This window comes from Haliotis cracherodii, unplaced genomic scaffold (assembly GCF_022045235.1).
Source record: "Haliotis cracherodii isolate W230 unplaced genomic scaffold, xgHalCrac1.p SCAF_17, whole genome shotgun sequence".
In the NCBI taxonomy this organism is placed as follows: Eukaryota; Metazoa; Mollusca; class Gastropoda; order Lepetellida; family Haliotidae; genus Haliotis; species Haliotis cracherodii.
The window spans coordinates 27,132,815-27,153,647 of NW_027266272.1; the positions used below are offsets into that span (position 1 = coordinate 27,132,815).

Consider the following 20,833-nt stretch of genomic DNA (forward strand, 5'->3'; position numbering starts at 1 on the left):
AATTAACGTAATTTAACTGGAAGCATCCCTAGGTGGTGGGGATTGAAAATAGTTCAAACGGTAGTGCTAAAGCCCCAGGGGGCTGAGGGCCGGGGCCAAATAGGGGTAATTTGGCTATACTGCTTTAAACAACTTTTCCTTTGGAACTTAGAGAAAGACATCAACCATTTTTGGTTGGAAGCATTCTCCGGTGGTGATAATTCAAAATTGTACAAATGGAAGGCTGATGGGCTGGGCAAAATAGGTGTAATTTGGCTATATTGCTTTAAACAACATCTCTGGAACTAAGAGATAGATATCAACCATATTTGGTTGGAAGCATTCTTCATTGGTGGGGGATTCAAATTGGAGGGGCTGACATGCAAACCAAATAATAAACAGTTTGTTTGTTATGAAGAGAATAATACATTTATGCCAATAGCATTTGCCTTGGGGATCCAGCCATGCCTCTTTAAACGGTTCAAGATTTGTTACATTTGTATCTAGAGAAGTACATGTTCATGCTGTCAGATTTGCCATCCACGAAATATTTGCAGTATTATACATGTACAATGCAAATGTATATTTTGTCATGCGTAAATAGCCAGGTGAGCAATACTGTAAAATCTGCTCCCTGAGAAAATTGATATTATGCACACCAACTCATTTGATGGAAGTTTATTGAGGAGAAATGGGGTTTAAAGCGCGTTAAGATTGTGTCCGTCATATGGCTGCTTGTAGCAGTCCGGACCAATGATTTGCTGCTGTATGAATACCCAACTCAGAAACGTCCAGTCCTTAATGACGCGGCCAGGGATCAAGCCTGACCTTCCGCGAGATTCCATGTGAATGACAAGGCATAGACCTACACCAATCCTTTTAATACTTGGTTTATGGACTGCATAGAATATAGCAAATACACTGTTGCAAAACTATCCACATTTACATTGATAATGCATACAAACATTTTGCTATGAAAGAATGATTGATTTCATGACTTCCCTATAATATGTGAACATATTTATTTATGAAACTTGTAAATAAAATGTGAATCTTTCAATTCCCTGTTTTGTCAAACAAAAGATTGTCATCGACATCTATACTCACATAAGTGAGTGAGTATGGTTTAATGCCATACAGCAATATCTAGGCGGGGGACACCAGAAATGGGCTTCACACATTGTACCCAGGCCTTCAGCGTGACAAGCGAACTATTTTCTTGAACAAAGTCTTTAATACAACAACCAAAGTTACCAAACACTGCTCTCTAAATTGTGCCTGTGACCCCAAGTTTTCAAAGGGTACGTGTGAGTCTGTATCAAAATTACCTGTGGTACAGACTGATATATTTTCTTAAGTAAAGAAGTCCAGATATGAGTAGTACGAAACATACTGTCCATAAGCATCAAACATTATAGAAGTTGATGTGATTACAAGGAAACTGGATTTTTACAGTTGGTTAACTCCCTTGCCTGGGGAAGATGGGGCACACTTAGAAATCATGATATGAAGCTAATGATAAATATTTGTTGTTTAACGCCATACTCAGCAATACTCCATCTACATGACAGCGGTCTGTAAATAATCAAGTCTGGACCAGACAATCCAGTGATTGATATGTGCATCGATCCACGCACTTGGATCGATGACATGTATCAACCAAGTCAACAAGCCTGACCACACAGTATGAAAGCTAAGTTGTATCAAACAAAACCAGATTGCACTCCATAAATTTATCAAGGTTGAAACAGGCCGGTCTGCTGTCTGGCAGGTGAATTAATGATGCATTTCTGTAAAACATAACAGCAACATGGAACATAATCTTGAAGTTTGATGATGTCACTCTAAGAAAGCATAACAAATGATACGTAACAGGGATTGGTGATGTAGTATGGTAAATAAACTTTAGAGGTATTGAGTGTGTTAAAAGATCGATAGGGTAGGGTTGACAAAAAAATCATTGAACACGCACAAAGCATTTTTTAATAATAGGTTGTACTTGTGCATGCTTTATGTCGCTACATTTGCCTTGCTTAACATGTTCCAATCTCATTAAAATCAGATCTTAGTTCTCGCTACCGCTAAACAAAGATCTGAGGACATCTCATTACAGGTCACGTGAGAACAACCTTTAGCGAATTTTGACTGACAAGAAATCGACATTAGCCAATCAGAAGGCAGCTTTCTCGAGCTTTACAACACTAGTTTCAAACTGGCGACTACGCTTCGAAACATTTTTTGACGTATTCTCGAATAAAAAAATTAAAACTGATAAGAACATTCTGGAATGGCTTATAGATGGCCTAGATTGTATGGATATAATCATAAAACCCGTAACTGTTGTTCGAAATACCCCATGTTAAATATTTCGTGGTTGCATGATTAGAAAATACATTCCGACTGTCACTTTCATGATCTGGTAAGCGACGCACTGATTGGTCGGATGAAAGGTCGTTCTGACGTGACCCTTAACAGGATGTCCTCAGATCTTTGTTTAGCAATAGCGAGAACTAAGATCTGATTTTAATGAGATTGAACATCTTTGTTTAGCAATAGCGAGAACTAAGATCTGATTTTAATGAGATTGAACATGTTCCTGAGTGCACATGGGAAAGAAACCTACATATCTGTTTATGGTGCTATGTTCTTCCCGTGGTCGGTGGATCACAGAGTCGGAATGAAGCTATGGAGTCCATTATCCAGTTGGCAGGCAGCACACACATCCGCGATGACTGGATGGCAGGGTAAGACACCCTCTTGTCATGAATGATGAACACACTGCAGTCCTTAAGGGCACTGGTGGCCTCTGCATGGTAGGGAACCGTTTGGTCGTAGTCATCAATATTCTGCAGTTTGGGTTCCCGGGAGAAGATCTTCCCACCAGCACTCTTGACCAGGGTCTGCAGGTCCTCCTTCTGGGGAGTGGGCTCGTGGAAGGTTCCGTAGAAGTAGAACTGGCAGCCATCGAATAAGCCAGGCAGCTGGGGAACAAGGAAAACCGTGAAGCATGATGAACCCACTTGCATGAGCGATCATAGCGCTAACATTATCGTAAGCCTATGTTAAAGTTTGGGAGTTACAATCATATTAGTGCTTACATTATCGTAAGCCTATGTTAAAGTTTGTAAGTTACGATCATCTTAGCGTGACATCACTTTGTGCAAGTGGGCCCTGAAAAGTTCTTGATTATTAGGTAACATTGCCGTGTTCAAGCTTATTGCACTTCTATAGCGATGTGCATGCATGTTTGTATGTGTGGCTGCTTGTGCTTCTCTGGTGAGTGAGTGAGTGAGTGAGTATGGTTTTACTCAACTTTTTGCAATATTCCAGCAATATCACGGCGGGGGACACCAGAAAGGGGCTTCACACATTGTACCCATGTCGGGAATCGAACCCGGGTCTTCGGCGTGACGAGCTAACGCTTAAACCCCTAGGCTACCCGACCACCCCCGTACTACTCTAGACTAATGCCATCCCCCAGAGTTGAACATGTATACCCCTCTCAGACACAGTATACTCATTCCGAAACAAGTCTGTGTTTTGTCCCCTCCATCTCTAACATGTCACAGAATTTCTCTACTTTTATGAGTGTAATTTGATTGGATGGCTATTTGTTGCATTGTTCCATTCAAACTGGACTCAAACGAAATCATGGTAGAGAGTGAGTGAGTGAGTTGGGTTTTAACACCGCTTTTAACAGTATTCAAGTTATATCGCGGCGTGTCAGCTTAATGTGAGAGGAAAGCCCGAAGTGAAGCAGGTCTCACATGTTTACCACTTCGGTGAAACCCACGAGCACGGGTATGGTGCTGACAAACCTAGAAACATAATCGGGGCGAACCGGGATTCGAACCCACAATCATAGGTTTCTGGCATGCCCAAGGGACACAACTCTGCAATGCGAATCGCGGCGCCTTGGACGACTGGGCCACCCGTGCCCCCTCTGGTAGAGAATAGGTCCAGGGTATTTATCATAACAAGGATTAATCAGTGGGTTAGAATGACCTGAAAGTGCATGATTGAGTACAAAAAATCTCTTTTTCCTAAATACTGCATCCCCAAGAGGGGGTGCTCATTATGCTTCGGGGCGTACTATAGTCAAGAAAATATGGTCTTATTCGAACATAAGGGAAGTGAATAAGTGAGAGAATATATGGAGGTTAACTTCTAAATTATGAGGAACACAATGTTTTTGAAATTACAAAAGTAATTAATAAGATAACAAAGGTGGAAACATTAACAGCCCAATCTTAATCAGCGCTTTACAAATGGAAGCAGAAGTTAAATACTGAGCAGTAATAAGCAATGGACAAAATAGAACAACTGTTTTTACATGTACATATATATGCTGTCTGCATCCTAGCAGTCTTTGACCGCCTCCATGGTCTAGTGTCGCCCGGAGAGTGGAAGGTTCGAGGGTCGATCCCCGGCCGTGTCATACCAAAAGACGTTAAAAGATTGTACTTGTTGTTACCCTGTCTGGCACTCGGCATTGAGGGGCTAAAACAAGGACTGGTCGGTTTTTAAAGAACTGCGTCTTGAACTGAGTCTTGAACTGAGTCACTTGCAAACCAGTGGTTGACAGCATGAGCAAAGATCCACTCCATCAGTGTAATGACACATTCAGCCACACGTCAGGTCCTCAGATACTGGGGACTGTCTAGTTCTTGCAGACTTAAGTGAGTTCAGTCCTATAAATACACAATCTCATTAAAATCAGATCTTAGTTCTCGTTATCACTAAACAAAGATCTGAGAACATCCCATTACGTGTCACGTCAGAACAACCTTTCATTCAACCAATCAAACCGTCGCTTACCAGATCATGAAAGTGACAGTCGGAATTATGCAACCTCGAAAACGTTCACACGGTGTATTCTGAACGACAGTTACGGCCCGTACGACTGATTCCGTCACAATTTTCGTCTATCTCTCGTTCCATGGGATAAACATTTGAACGGAAGAAGCGTTGCACAGTACGTGGGAAGCACTGCCATACAATCTCAACCATATATTAGACATTCCGGAATGTTCCTTTGTTCAGTTTTCAAAATTTTAATCGAGAACTGTTTCAACATATTTTTTAAGCGTAGTCTGAAATTGAAGTCGCCAGGTTGAAACAAGTGCCATAAAGCTCGAGGAAGCTGCTTTCTAATTGGCTAATGTCGTCTTTTTGTTGGTAATTTCAGTGATCAGTCAAAGTTCATGAAAGGTCGTTCTGACGTGACCCGTAATGTGATCTTTGTTTAGCGTCAGCGAGAACTTAGATCTGATGTTAATGAGATTGATAAATACACAAAGACAAGATACACTGATGATGACATGCACTCACCTGCTGTCTCCTGTTCAGCCTGCCCTTGGTTGCAGCTCGTGAGTCTGGGTTGGTGCTGGGTCCCGGGACCTCGAAGGCCTCCTCACACACCTTCTGCCTGTACTCCAGACACAGGTCCAGCCCTGGAACATCACAATAGCGTTGTATCTCCACCTGGCCTTATGCTCACTTGTTGACAACCCAGATTTGACTCAAACTCAACAAACACTTTGTACCAATCAAAACGGTCTTTACTACACCATCGCCATAGTAAATTTGTCGCCTCACCGCTATCACACTCATACGTCATCAACTTACCAAGTTTCGAATACTTACTCTAGAATGAATGATAGCTTGCGACGAATCCATGGACGTCACCATGTTGGGTCATGTGACTACTCTAGCTCCTTACACACAATACCAACTCCATGCATCGCATGCAACTTACCTCATTTAACAACAGTAAAAAACGACATGGAGGAACACATTGTCAAAACCTCAAAGGTTTGTATACCCTATGTTCCCTGATCGATCACCCTTCAATACATACAACACTTTGTAGTGCAGTCGCTATTTTTAACCAGCGAATCAAGACATGGTCTGGGAGAGGGAAATCAGCAAGTGATGACCAATGGGCTCTCAGATTACCTCACACAAACAGCAATATATCTCATCGGGCAAATATAAAAAAATTGTCATTTCAAAGGATGATTTTTGACAACAGGTTAGTGATAACAGGTGCCAAAATATATTCACATTAGTAGCTGTTTTATACTTCAGTTGCCAGCTCAAGACGCAATATTTGCTTTCAAAACAGGAGCTGAAAACTTTCTTGCCCTTAGCTGTTGGTCTACTGTTACAGAATGTGTCAACTTCAAGTAAATGTCAGGTTCCTTGACACATGTCCAGAATCAAGGAGGTTTAAAACGATACATCGGTGCACTGTGACTTATTTAATGATTCGAAACATGATAAAGTTTTTACTTATCAATACATGACGATACACTTGCTAATATAAACTACATAATACTTGTTTAATGCCCCCCCTCCCTCCCCAATTTTTGACAGTCAAATATTGCAAGATGTGTTGTAATTATCGTTTCAAGTTCACTATATAGCCGCTACAAACATGTCAACAGCTAGCTTTTCCTTTAGAGTGAGTCCGTGAGTATGGTTTTACGCCACTTTTAGCAATATTCAAGCAATATCACGGCGGGGGACACCAGAAATGGGCTTCACACATTGTACCCATGTGGGGAATCGAACCCGGGTCTTCGGCTTTAACCACTAGGCTACCCCACCACCCCTTTTCCTTTAGAACTTGCTCTGAAATATTTATTGTCAAGACGTTTCCATGCGATTTGACGTAAATATGTATATCGTGTTGCGTATTGTATTGTGACCTGTGTGTATCGGGCCTTCCTGTATCGTTTCACACCTAAAATCAAGGAATCTTTGAGGACTGATGCTGAAATTAGGTACTTTTAATTGTTTGTTTGAACCACGGAGATAAGTTGCACTGTGTGTGAGAAGTACTTACACTCTATGGAGAGGATCCACTTGCCACCGAGCACAGCATTCAGGAACTTGAGTGTACGGGGACACTGGCCCTGCTGGTTACACGATGTGATCACGTGTGTCACTGGAATAACATAAAAATACACAGTGAAAGACATACTGTACATCTTGAAATTAACACAAGCGTTAATTATATGTGAAAAATGCGAGTGGTCTTTGCTCGCATAATTAAGCATCGCATTTATAACAACAGTAATACATTTTGGATAGCAGAGATACAAACTTAAATGTCAAAGTTGTGTTAAACCAGCTAACTTCTGAAAAGTTACCATTTCAAGCCTATTGTTGGTTCGTTGGTTTGTTGTGTAACGCCGCACTCAGCAATATTCCAGCTATGTGACGGTGGTCTGTAAATAATTGAGTCTGGATCAGATAATCCAGTGATTAATGTCATGAGCATCAATCCATGCAATTGGGATCGATGACATGCATCAACCAAATCACCGAGCCTGACCACCCGATCCCGTTAGTCGCCTCTATCGACAAGCATGCATCCTTTTACAGCATGCATGGGTTGCTGAAGACCTATTCTTCCCCGGATCTTCACGGGACTGAAGCCTATTGCCCAATGGGCAATCACGATCTTGTTTTTCAACATGCCCAAGAACATCACATTTCCCTCATATTGCTGATGTATAATTCAGACAGACTTTGAAGTTTTAAAAATATTTTTACAATTGAAAAGTAGGTTCAACATATTAGTTACTTTTCTTTTTAAATTTGCACTTTTTCATGCAACCCATCCTCATGACCAACTTGAAAAATCAGAACCTTTTCAAATCATTGTTATCATTTAGTAATATAATGAATCTAGGTTTGGAGTGGATGGGTAATTGAAATTGAAAACTTAATTAAAGTTTGCCTACCTTTTCATTTTTAAAAAAGAGAGATGAGAAACAAGAAAACATTTAATATGGCCTTAGCAACATTCCAGCCACATCATGTCAGGGACGCCACCAGAAATATGCATCAAACACTGCACCACATGGGAATCGAACCTACGTCTTCAGCATTTCAACAAGCCAACACCCTAACCCCTTGGCTACTCTACCACCTTATATGTCAGTGTGAAATAAAACATCCCACTTATAGCATGGTACGCTTTATTATTGCGGTAGTTAATTCATAGTGAATTGTTGTGGGAAATGCTTATCAACCTATTAAATATTTCATACGCAAAATGTTTCTTGGCCTTCGGTCAACTTTTATGACATATCAATTAAGATTGATCGATTCCGATTTTCTTTACCGAGTTCAGAAAACAAAGCACCCGTCATCAGCAACTCAAGGGCGAGCAACTCTTTATTATTGTGGCATCACCATTTTGTGGTGTGATACGTGTTTGTTATGTGGATTACATCACTTCCTGTTTTGGATTATGCATTATCAGTATGCATGCAACCTAGGATGGGTCAAGGGACATTGTCCAATCAAATGGGTTCATTACTAACCAATTTCAAATAGAGTAGGTGTAATTCCACTTCAAAACATTCCAGAAACTGTCATAAAAAAGTTAACATGTGTACTTACCAATAACTGTGACATACCGCAACAAGTCCTGTATTCGATCAAGAGAAGAAATATTGTGCTTGGATTTGCCTAAGTAAACAGTCGACAGGTTGTGGATCACAAGATGTATCGATACCACCATAAAACAGAGCCTGCGATAATATCGTCAACTTATACATTTGGTGTATCCTGAAACGGAATAAGTTTATTTACCTTCTGGTACAAAACGCTCTACGACCTTAGCATGGAGCATAGATGCACACTTGTGAAGTGTCCTGCCTTGGTCCCTCGACAGTGCAGTACCCAGGAAGCACAGAGGCAGATATTCCTGTTCAGTCTGAAATGGAACTACGCATTACAAACTTTGTATGAAAACGCGATGAGTGAATGTGGCCTGTATACTCTCACATCAGAACAACATTCCATGCAACCAGCCCTCTGACACTATGGATCAACTAAAAGTCAAGTGACGTTATGTCATGGCGCTGTCCATAATAATCATCTCCGACAAAATCACAGAACAAGTGAAGCTGAAAATCCACATGCCTTCTTGTTCGCAAAGGTTGACACAAACTAAGGCTCCGCAAACTAAGGCAAATTGGGAACAAATTATAATATTGTTCAAAATTGGGATTTAGGTTTAAAGTTCTAATTTTCTTAATTTTGGTGGTATTACAACATAACAGCCATTCCTCTTCATGAAATGGCCCTGTTGTAAGTATCCTCGACCAAGCCATCATACTAAGATATAAGCCACCTATATTAGGCTAAAAAAAGTAAGTCTTGGTTCTCAAGCACTGCCCACATTATCTTAAAGTCCAATGCACATTTCGTTTTTGTTTCCATTTTCAATTTTTTTTGTGCATTGTGTTTAAGTATTAAGATTTATATATTTTTTGGAAAATGGAAATAAAAACAAAACATGCAGCAGACTTTATGATGATGCGGGTGGTGCATGAGAACCAAGACTATTATTTTTTTCAGCCTTAACAGCCTTAATTGGGAAGTTTTACTGACATCTGCTGCAGACTTAGGGTTAATATCGGCCTTCAAGCAGGTCTAGATATATCTCTGAAAATCTATTAATGGCCATTATTCAGTCAATTGTGCTCAAAATGAAGTGGAAATTGGTATACACTTTGTTAGTAGTAGGACTCAACACATATTTCCAATGAGGAATATTTGAAATTTTGATTAGATGGCTGGGACCCCCATGCCCCCCCCCCCCCCCCCCCCGTAGTATATATAGTACATAAATAAAGATTGATTGACTCTGTAGGTGCGTCTTATAGTAAGCACAAATTACTGACGAGTTCTTCTAACCCAGAATCCCTACTGTTACATAGTTAACATGGAAAAATGAATGCTCCCTTCACAGGAAGTTACTTAGCACACTTGGGTCGAAGGCATGTTGGGAACAAAACAAAAAAATGGCTCACATGATCTTGTAACTGGAAATAAAAAACCTACGGGTATTCCAACCAAAAGATATATGATCTTGTTATCAATACACTACACCTACTGACCATAGAAACATCAGCCTGGCTTGGTCCTGCTGACACTGGTGTGTTCAGGGCTTGTCTCATCTCATCAGTTAGAGCCAAGTCCAGTGGCGTCTGCCCCTTCATGTTCCTGCAATAGTCAGCAAGTCTGAGGTTGGGAGCTTTTGACTGTATTTCAGTTATTTCGGATTCATTTAAGAAGTAAGGCAACAGTAGTTCATAGACATTTACCAGTTTGGTAAAAGGCAAGCATGGATAGGGGCTGACAGAACTAGGATCACTATCAGCGCAACCAACCAGAGTGAGTGATCGGGTTTAACGCCACTTTTAACATTATTCCAGTTATATCACGGTGTGTCAGTTTAATGTGGGAGGAAAGCCCAAAGTGATGCAGGTCTCTGACGTTTACCACTTCGGTGAAACCCATGAGCACTTGTATGGTGCAGACAAACCTAGAAACATAATCGGGGCGAACCGGGATTCGAACCCACAATCATAGGTTTCTGGCGTGCCCAAGGGACGCAACTCTGCACAGCGAATCGCGGCGCCTTAGACGACTGGGCCACGGGCCACCTGTGCCTCCCCAACCAACCAGAGAAAAGGAACCAATGGCTGGTGAATCCTGGCTTGGCTAAGGGATGCAACTCTGCACTGAAAATTCAACACAGATGGCTTAGACTACAGGGAAAACCCTTCCTGAATAGGTTTGAAAAAGTTATATTCAGCAATCTGAACTGGACAATCCAGTGCTTTATTTCGTGACCAATGATCCACACTAAGTCACCAAGCCTGACCACCCGATCCATTTGTTTGCTTCTTATTAGCAGCATAGGTTCCTGTAATCCCCAAAGGAATAAGACCGAGAGACTTGCATATCAGCATATCAGAGATGACACAAAACAAGATTAACATCAAGGCTAAGGTGAAAGGCAACAGCACAGCCAAATGTCCAATTATTTGGAAATAAAGCATATGTTATGGAACGTACCCCCTACTTGCTGAACAAAGAAATGGGTGAGTAATTTACCAAAATGGCATTTTCAATATGGCTGCCATGGCGGCCATCTTTAACATAACATAGAAATTCTGTGAGCACTATGAGGATCCCACTAACCTGGTAGTTGTGGCAGCCCCTCTGGACACAAGCAGCTTCACCACATCGAGTCTGTAGTTGGTCACGGCATCGTGCAGTGGGGTGTCGTTATCCATGCCGGGGATATTGATCATCGCCCCGTGATTCAGCAAGATCTCAGCAATAGCAGCATGGCCGTGGTTACAACATTCATGCTACAAGATGGACATTACAAAATATGTACTGAACATTAATAATGATAGCACAAGTTGGTTGGTTTGTTGTTTAATGCCGCACTCAGCAATATTCCAGCTATATGACACGGTCTGTAAATAATCGAGTCTGGACCAGACAATCCAGTGATTAATATCATGAGCATCGATCCACACAATCGGGATCAATGACATGCATCAACCAAGTCAGCGAGCCTGACCATCCAATCCCGTTAGTCGCCTCTTACGACGAGCATAGTCGCCTTTTACGGCAACCATGGGTTACTGAAGACCTATTCTATCCCGAATCTTCCTGGGTCTTATTTCAGAGGTGATATATGCCTGATAAGCACAATGGCACTAAGAAAATTGACAACCATAAACAACAAGTTAAATTCGTTTGAAACCCACACATTTTCCTACATGAAATATGAATAGAGGAAATACCAGTGGAGTCCACCCTGCATTGTCACGAACATTTGGGCCGGCACCAGCCTCAAGCAATGCCATCACTCTGTCTGCATCTCCCTGGAACATAGATTGACAAATGTTGATACAAATTCATACCTTCCTCACCCGTGAAGATCTGACGGTGTAGCGGTAGCGTCGGTCTGGCTGCACGGTCTCCGTATGGTCCCCTGTGACCACCTTGCGTCTGCCTTGGTATTTGTCAAAAACCTACGGCCGCCGCAGGGACGCCCTAAAGGCCGTACGGCAGCCGCAGGTTTCTCTGTCTCCACAAATTCAAAATACACTGTGTGGCTACCCTAACATATGTGACTGCTACAGTATGTGACCCTGGGAATGCTGCGGCGGCCCTATAATTGCTATTGGCCGTACATATTTTAGGCCCCTCAGGGGCAAATGTGACTGAGGCATTACTTTTGAAAATGGAGACCCACAGTAATGAAAAAAATCATCAACAGGTGAAAATCAACAAGGGAAGGGAACTCTTGAAACCAACCATTTTTTTTATTTCAATTTTACTTACTTCCCTGACTGACCATGCTGACAGTACTTCTAAGATATCACTTACAAAAATGCTCATGTCTATGTTTTACCATCAGTGCTATGGTTTTTGAAAACTATTCTTTAAAAAAAAAACACAAAAGAAGAAAGCCTAAACTGGGATCCTTTTTAGGGATGCAACTTAACCTGAATCATTTAGTTGCCTGAATAGTGAGGTCACACCCTGAAAGACATAAAATTGTTCTAACCCTCACAACACCGTCAACATGTGACAAACTGATTCGACCCAGCCGATGAGTGCCAAGTTGCATCTGTTCTTTTTTAAATAACTAAATTATTAGCCATCTTTTAAAAAGAGTCTGACCTTGATGGCTGCAACATGCAGTTGAGTCTCCCCCCGGGCATTACGCTTGATGTGTCCCATGCTTGACTCCACGATGCTAACATCCAGGTCCCTCCTTCCGTTCTTCCTCGGGCTCCCCCGGAACACAGGCGAGGTCTTCTCCTTGCTCTTTACACACTTCCTCCCCTTCTTCCTCTGATCTGCAGACTGACCTGATGAACTTGAACTGGATGGTGTGCTTGTATTAGAAGAGGCCTGCTTCTTAGGTCTTCCATGTCCATTCCTTGTTTCCTTCGATACCGATCCGGCTCCGCGGCTAATTTTACCTGGGTTACTTTTGGTTGTAACATTGCTGTCAGTATCATCTGGCATGTCTAATAGTGGCAACTCATCGACATCATCATCATAGTCAAAGAACTGAGTCATTGTTGACTGATCTGCAGGTTTTACCTTTGTCTGTCTGCTGCTGCTTCTCCTACTGCCTTCCTTGCCTGGTGTTTGGACACCTTTCCCTGGCCGTCCTCTTTTCCGACTCTGCCCAGCCTCCACAGCATCAGGACAACCTCCATCATCATCTGCAGCTTCATCATCATGTAACTGGGTCAAGGTTGTCTGCAACTCCTTTTCGCAAACATTTCTACTTCCACGTCTGCTTCTAGAAACACTCCGTGAATCACACATCCTCCTTTCAGGACCTTCATCTGTCATCTTCCCTCCTCCATCATCTTCCATAGGTGCATCTTGCGTCTTCCTCTGACCTCTCCTTGACCTGCTGCGACCTGACCTGACCCCTCTGCTTCCATCTTCATCCTTCTGTTCTGTTTCCACAGACTGTCGTAATCTGGTTGGCTTAGATGTCTGTTTCTTCCTTCTCAGGCTCCTCCCAATGTGAGATCCAGCCTCGTCACCTTGTGTCTGATCCCCCTGACCTGCCGTGACCATGACATTGTTGACCGATACACTGCAGCTACTAATACCACTATCTTCTGTCTGTCTGTCTGATATTGTGTCTGTTGTGTTAGACGTGTGATGCAGCTGCCCAGACTGTGGAGTGCTCTCTTGCAGATCTTGAATTGACTGGTCTGCAAAATAAACATAAATAAGTTTGTTGCAGAAAATGCACCCTCAGCACTATTCCAGATATAGGACAGTGGCTGTGGTGAGGTGAGGTGAGGTGAAATAGGGTTTAACGTCGCGTCCAAGATTATTGCACTTATATAGCAACGTGCATGTGTGTGTGTGTGTGTGTGTGTGTGTGTGTGTGTGTGTGTGTGTGTGTGTGTGTGTGTGTGTGTGTGTGTGTGTGTGTGTGTGTGTGTGTGGCTGCTTGTACTAGTCAGGACTGATGCCGATTTATAGTGCTAGCCCACTGAGATACCATGCCGCAGTTTAACATGAATACCCCACTTAGACACAGTATACTGAGCCGACCAGTCCTTGTTTTAGCCCCTTAATGCCGAGCGCCAGACAGGGTAACAACAAATACCATCTTTTAACGTCTTTTGGAATGACGTGGCCGGGGATCGAACCCCGGACCTTCCACTCTGTGGGCGGACGCTCTACCACTAGACCACGGAGACGGTCAGTGGCTGAGGTAACTATATCCCAGTCTAATGGTCACTATAGCTGTAAAACATCCTTTTTGAATGGAAAAAAATATACATTCTTGGATCCGGGCTATTTAATGATTCCAAAAACATTTCCCAACACTAGTATATGCATAGCATTCAGCAGTATCCTTGCTCACTCATCTCATGGTCACAGTTCATACGAAACTTTAGACACCTTATGACCTTCTCAAATCAATAATAGCTAAAATCAAGACTCAAGTATGCCAGCAAATATTTTAATTAGCATGATTAGGACATTGTCACTGTATGTCATGGTCAGAATTAAAACTATTAAAACATTCAAGTCCACAAACCATGCACAGCAGTGTTTCAATAACCAGAGCTACAAATAAGCAACGTATTTACGTAAAATACCCCCCTCCCAAAAAAAAAGAAAAATTATTCAAAACCCAATAACTTTCAATTACCTTGAGTACAGAAACAAAATGTACCAAATGAAAAACCAAAATTTATGAAAACAGCATGCGTAAATCAGTGTTGGCTGAAGAGCGCGTTTTTGCGTCTTGGACGCACAAAAATGAGTTTGAACGCACCTGCGTAACATGTGTGGGTCTTGTGGACGCAGTGACTGGGGCGTTATTAATTTCATATCGAATTGACACTGTTATCGTAAATCAAAGACTTACGTCTTTGCGTAAAGGTATTTGTAGCCAAACAAGACAGGGAAGCATGTTGATTAACACTTCCGTTTGCTAAACCAAACCAGTTTCATTATTCTCTCCCTGTTTATGACAAATACCCAAACCGGTTTCTTGACCTATATATATTTTCGGTTTTGCATGTATTAATGTTCGGTATGGTCCGTAGCTTTGGTTCAGCCAATCAGGTGATGCATATTAAGCAGGTCGGATATAGTCGTAATTCATTTAGCTTGATGATTGGTCGAAAATATTCCGACCTTGTGTCAAACTAAAAATAGCCCGGCACATCAAGGGTATACTTCAGAACGTGGTAACAGTGACCCGCGACCGTGTAGGATGGTACGCTATGTTTTCGCGGTAGTTAATTTATTATGGATCGTAATGGGGCACGCTTATAAACTTATTAAATATGTGATTCACAAATTTTTTGTTGTTCATTGGATTGATCGATGCTGATTTTCTTTACCGAGTTCGGTAAACAAAGTTCCTCTGTGGGTTATATGGTTTACATCACGTCCTGTTTTGTATTTTACATACGACCGAGGTGTGATCAAGGGACTTCGTTTGAACAAATGGGTACTTTTTCTAATCAATTTCGAATGGAGGTAGGGGTAATTCCACTTCTTAAAACATCCCAGAAACTATCATAAAAAAGTTAACGTGTGTACAAGTAGCCGTGACATACCGCAACGAGTCTGTATTCGATCATGCGATGAAATATGTCATGCGTAGATTTGCATAAGTAAACAGTCGACTGGTTGTGTGGATTTCGAGATTTTATACTGTATATGATAAAGAATAAATGCGAACACTTGAATGTAAGCATTGTTTTCATTTAGCAGACTCTGAATATTTAGTTATTCTACAACAGATTTATCAAGCTGATTATAATTCAATCTCTTGTGGGTTATATAATATTAAGAATTGCAAAACACATTTTGCCAGAACCGTTATTAGTGTAACTGACATGTTTTAACATTTATAGCACCTGAAACATGTTCATTGTTGACTAGATTTATGAAGGAAATGCTGGATCCTGAACATACTCTTACTAAAAAAACCGTTTGATATCCCAATTATGTTATGACTCATTGATCATTGTCACAGTTACGACAGGAACTCACTACTCAGTACAGTAGCCACAGAACAGCCATTGAACTTGACTGAATCCATAAACTTCAAATTATTGGAAGATCTAGATATAAACATTCACAAATGGCCCCTTACCAATTGCTGATAACCCGTGTACTGCCTTTTCATTTACGAAGTTAGATATGAACATGGATAGTTTTGTGTTAAAATAAAGATTCATTAGTATCAAATTTTCATTTTAAGAAATGGTTTGTCCCTTAATGTAATCCTCTTGGTCATGAGAGCAGGATGTGCCCTGATGTGAACCTTTCTCTCACTTTGCCTGTTTGTTGATATTTTGCAGTTGCGCAACTATTTCTGATTTTTCACAACCACTGTTTTCTGTTGTTTATGTTATATAATGATACTATAAATTGGACCCCTCCATTTTTGTTTGGGACCCCTAATTTTATGATGAAGGGGTCCAAGCGACCCAAAGAAAATTTAAGCCAGAGCAGACACTGGTAAATACGCAATGAAGCTTTTTCAGCATGCATACAACGGAGCTAATTTCCTAAACACAATTACGATCTAATTTACTTTCTGAGTCAAGCCTATATATTTAGAACAGTAATGTACATCAAAAACATTATTTCACTTTTTTTTAAATCTTAAAACGTTCACTAATTTTGGGATAAACCCAATAGAGTGATGAATAGATGAGTGAAAAAATATTGGTAACCCAATGAAAAATGTAATAACCCAATTAAAATAGAAACCCTAGAGTAAAAACTCAATTGCTCAAAACGTTATCTGGAGCTCTGAATAACTGTAATTTACCGACTGTGGCTATCATCATGGCTATGAATGATGTCATCATGCATAATTAGTGTATATAATAATTGTAATATTTCTTTAACATCAGATGATAATAATGTATTTTGGAGTAAAAATATCATTTATACTTATCCTAACTCATACTAATTGCTTATCTCATCACATTTCCGAAGGTAGTGGAGTGAGTGAGTGAGTGAGTATGGTTTTACACCGCTTTTAGCAATATTCCAGCAATATCACGGCGGGGGACACCAGAAATGGGCTTCACACATTGTATCCATGACGGGAATCGAATCCGGGTCTTCGGCATGACGAGCCAACGCTTTAACCACCAGGCTACCCGACCGCCCCCGAAGGTAGTGGAAACTTCCTGAGCTGTGTATGCAGAGAACAGCAACACATCTCACTGGATGCACCACCGAGCCATGAAGCAGACCGGAAGCTAGTGACCAGGAAGGTTACTCGTCACTCTTTCATTTTCGAGCTAACTGAGTAGTTGGAAAAATTTTAAGTTGTTATGGGTGGGTGAGTCGGTGAGTATGGTTTTACGCGGCTTTTAGCAATATTCCAGCAATATCACGGCGGGGGACACCAGAAATGGGCTTCACACATTGTACCCATGTCGGGAATCGAACCTGGGTCTTCGACGTGACAAGCGAACGCTTTAACCTCTAGGCTACCCGACTGCCCCTGAAATTATTATGGCCTTATTGTACCTGCATCTCGTGTAATTGCACCCCATTCTGTCTTGTCTTGATTACAGGTGAGAATCCGCCCCAGCTCCTTACAGAGACTGACGAGGTTTGACAGCTGTCTGTTCACCTGGGCATCCTTCACATGGGCAGGTATCTGACATGCAGGACAAACTGCACCCAGGAAGGAACTGCAGCAATCACTGTTAAAAAACAAAAATATAAACATGTTTCACTGGCCACATCACAGACTGCAAATATGATTAAATGCAATGTTTTTATACTTACCTGACGCTACACCTATAGCACCGTGTAGCGTCAGGTAGGTAAAACATTCGTTTGTTGTATAACGCCGCACTCAGCATTATTCCACCTAATGAAGTAAATAATTGAGCCCGGACCAAACAATCCAGCGATTAACATCATGAGCAGACTAACCCCATGGATTGCTGAAGACTTACCAAGAATCTTCAAGGGGTTAATCTGCAATTAATTGCAGGGATTCTTTCATGGTTCTGTCGTGACCCGTAATGGGATGTCCTAAAATCTTTGTTTAGCGGTAGCAAGAACTAAGACCTGATTTAAATGAGATTCACTTGGGGATGAATATTGGGCTCTAACCTAGTCTAAATAAACCTGGTCTTGCTGCAGATTTGGGGCCAAATATCGGCCTCTGACCTGGTCTAAATAAACCCATCTTGCTGCAGATTTGGGGCTGAATATCGGCCTCTGACCTGGTCTAAATAAACCTGGTCTTGCTGCAGATTTGGGGCTGAATATCGGCCTCTGACCTGGTCTAAATAAACCTGTCTTGCTGCAGATTTGGGGCTGAATATCGGCCTCTGACCTGGTCTAAATAAACCTGTCTTGCTGCAGATTTGGGGCTGAATATCGGCCTCTGACCTGGTCTTGCTGCAGATTTGGGGCTGAATATCGGCCTCTGATCTGGTCTTGCTGCAGATTTGGGGCTAAATATCGGCCTCTGACCTGGTCTTGCTGCAGATTTGGGGCTGAATATCGGTCTAAATAAACCCCTGTCTTGGTGCTGAAAAAATCACAGCTTCCTTGAGATTCTGTGAGTATGTTGACCTGAGTATTTTCTAACATGTTCAATATGACATACTAAAATAACACAACTAAAATCAATTAAACATGTTTCATACTCAAGAATTTCTTACCGACAAAATAAGTGATCGCAAGCACCTAGAGTACACAGTGTGGGATGAAGTTTCTTGCTGCAGAAAAAAATAAAAACCTGTGTGAATAATCATCCTGTGATATGACAACTGCTTACATAGTTCCTTAAATTTCAAGGAATCGTTTATGTTTCCTAAACATGGTAAACATGATGAGTGTAACGATTCAATGCATCGCAATTGTCTATGGCCAGATAACAAAATTTACCGACTTCAAGTTAAAATATAAGTTGCTAACACTGCTGTCACTTACACTATCACTATATGTTGGTGTTTGTTTGTTGTTTGACACTCTTTCAGAATACCTGTATTAGACATAATAAGCGCCCCGCTCTAATAAACGCCCAGAGCAAAATTTGCTAATATATTGGCTAGTGAACAATCCCACTTAGCACCCCTTCCGATTGATCAATGTACACATGACTTACTTATTCGTGTATAATATGCACTCGTGTGTTATATGCACCCTTAATTATGGGCAATTAAATTCTGGAAAAATATATCTGTCGTATATAAACATTTCAGGCTGTCAGCATAAACCACAAAATTTACGATCTTTCAACTCTGTTTTTTCACCAAAATAATATTTTAATAAGAGCCCCCATATCTAATTTTGTGAGCACCCTGGGCGCTTATTACATTGAATACGGTAAATATATTCTAACCTGGCCAGTGATCTATACAGGCCCTACACATGCTACAACATGTCCAAATAACCATGAGCTGACAGTCGCCTGGTGTGCAGCACAAATGGAATATATGCTCCTATCAAATTTACAAACACATCACATGTGAAATTTGTTGCAAGACATATCGGCAAAACAATGCCCTGTAATGTCATCATAGCATCAGGGTTGCCGAGGTCATCGAATGTCATCAATTCCACTATCATCCCACACACAATGTCACATAATAAGTCCAGTGATGTTCAAAATATTTCATATTTTTTAAACACCATTTATAGCAAGCACAAGTTTATGAAAGAATTTGTATTCTAAACATATTCTGTTTTCGGTTTCATCTTAATTCATGGAACTTACGGGATTATAATGGGAACTAATATTCAAAAAATAAATTTGATTCAGTAATTTTTATTATTAGGCACAGGAATGATGTTAATTAGGTATGGAATGAATCAATGCATGATCATGTGGAAATAGTGGTCACGATCGATAGAGGAAATGACAAACACCCATGAGTTGCATCCGACTTGCCTAAAACAATCTGACCCGACTCGCCTAAAAAATATATTTCATATTTTGGTAGGGGTTTGGCAAATATAACTTAGGTTAGGCCTAATGATCACAATTACTAGTATATTCATACACAAGCATGGAAATAATATATAAAAAAAACGTATCATCCATAGAATTTGTCTTCTGTCATATTTACATCTGCACTTCATGTTGAGTCAGTGAGTCAGGGCCCAGTCGGTTACCCTATTGGGACTGAGACTACAACACAAACATTTAGGTACATTATGTGTATAAAATGCATTACTATGTATTGATAGTTACATACTTATTCTAAAATACAAAAACCGACCGTAGTTCGCTCAAAAATTATTTTTTTAGGCGAGTCGGGTCAAAAGCTTTTTGGGGGAGTTGGGTGTATCCTACACCCATGACTCTCGATGTGATGTAGCTACAATTCATTGTGCACCTCTTGGGATGCAGTATATTCGTTTTCTACGCCCACTCACAACATTTGTGGATTGCATAAACCCTTTAACAGTGTGGACATATGATATAAAAATATCACTTGGTCAGCTCGTCAGTCTCCCCTTCAATTCCTAAACATGTCAAAAGCTGTAGGTGTGCAAAACTTAAGACGTATGTCACGATTGTAGTCAATAATTTGTTTGTTGTCGTGGTTATGATCAACTCTCTGTCAACTTATACACCAGCAGTAACTGTCATCGGGGGCCTAACATCTTTGACTTTAGCATTCATATGCTCCACACACTCAAATCTCGGGTCTGTCAGTGTCAATGTTCCCTGAAAATTTCAGTGTCCGACACTTGACAAGACAAAGGGAAATGTTGATTCTTTTGTGAGTCTAAGAATAAACACTTTCTACAAAGTTGAAGTATTTTACCATTGCGTGCATGACAGTGAAGTTTCCAAAACATCTAGAGCTTTCAGTGTTTTCGTATACGCCATGTTTTGGCGCCGTTTCATATAAACATAGATCTTATGACACAACTCATACAATTTGTGAAAACAGAAAATACTTCTACTTAGATAGTTTAAATTTATAGATAACAATAAAAACCAAATTATACAATGTCT

At 40.9% G+C, this 20,833-nt stretch overlaps 1 protein-coding gene across 1 annotated transcript; it reads right to left on the bottom strand.

The window, feature by feature from the left end:
* Positions 1-2,618: 2,618 nt before the first annotated feature.
* Positions 2,619-20,704, bottom strand: LOC139465030 (BRCA1-associated RING domain protein 1-like). Its single transcript, XM_071246704.1, has 11 exons — positions 20,640-20,704; positions 18,525-18,581; positions 17,371-17,549; positions 12,496-13,556; positions 11,610-11,690; positions 10,993-11,165; positions 9,903-10,008; positions 8,590-8,713; positions 6,830-6,931; positions 5,311-5,432; positions 2,619-2,960 (listed from the first exon to the last, which is right to left on the bottom strand). Exons 1-11 carry the CDS (start codon positions 20,702-20,704, stop codon positions 2,619-2,621), a joined length of 2,412 nt encoding a protein of 803 aa, XP_071102805.1.
* Between the last annotated feature and the right edge of the window lie 129 nt (positions 20,705-20,833).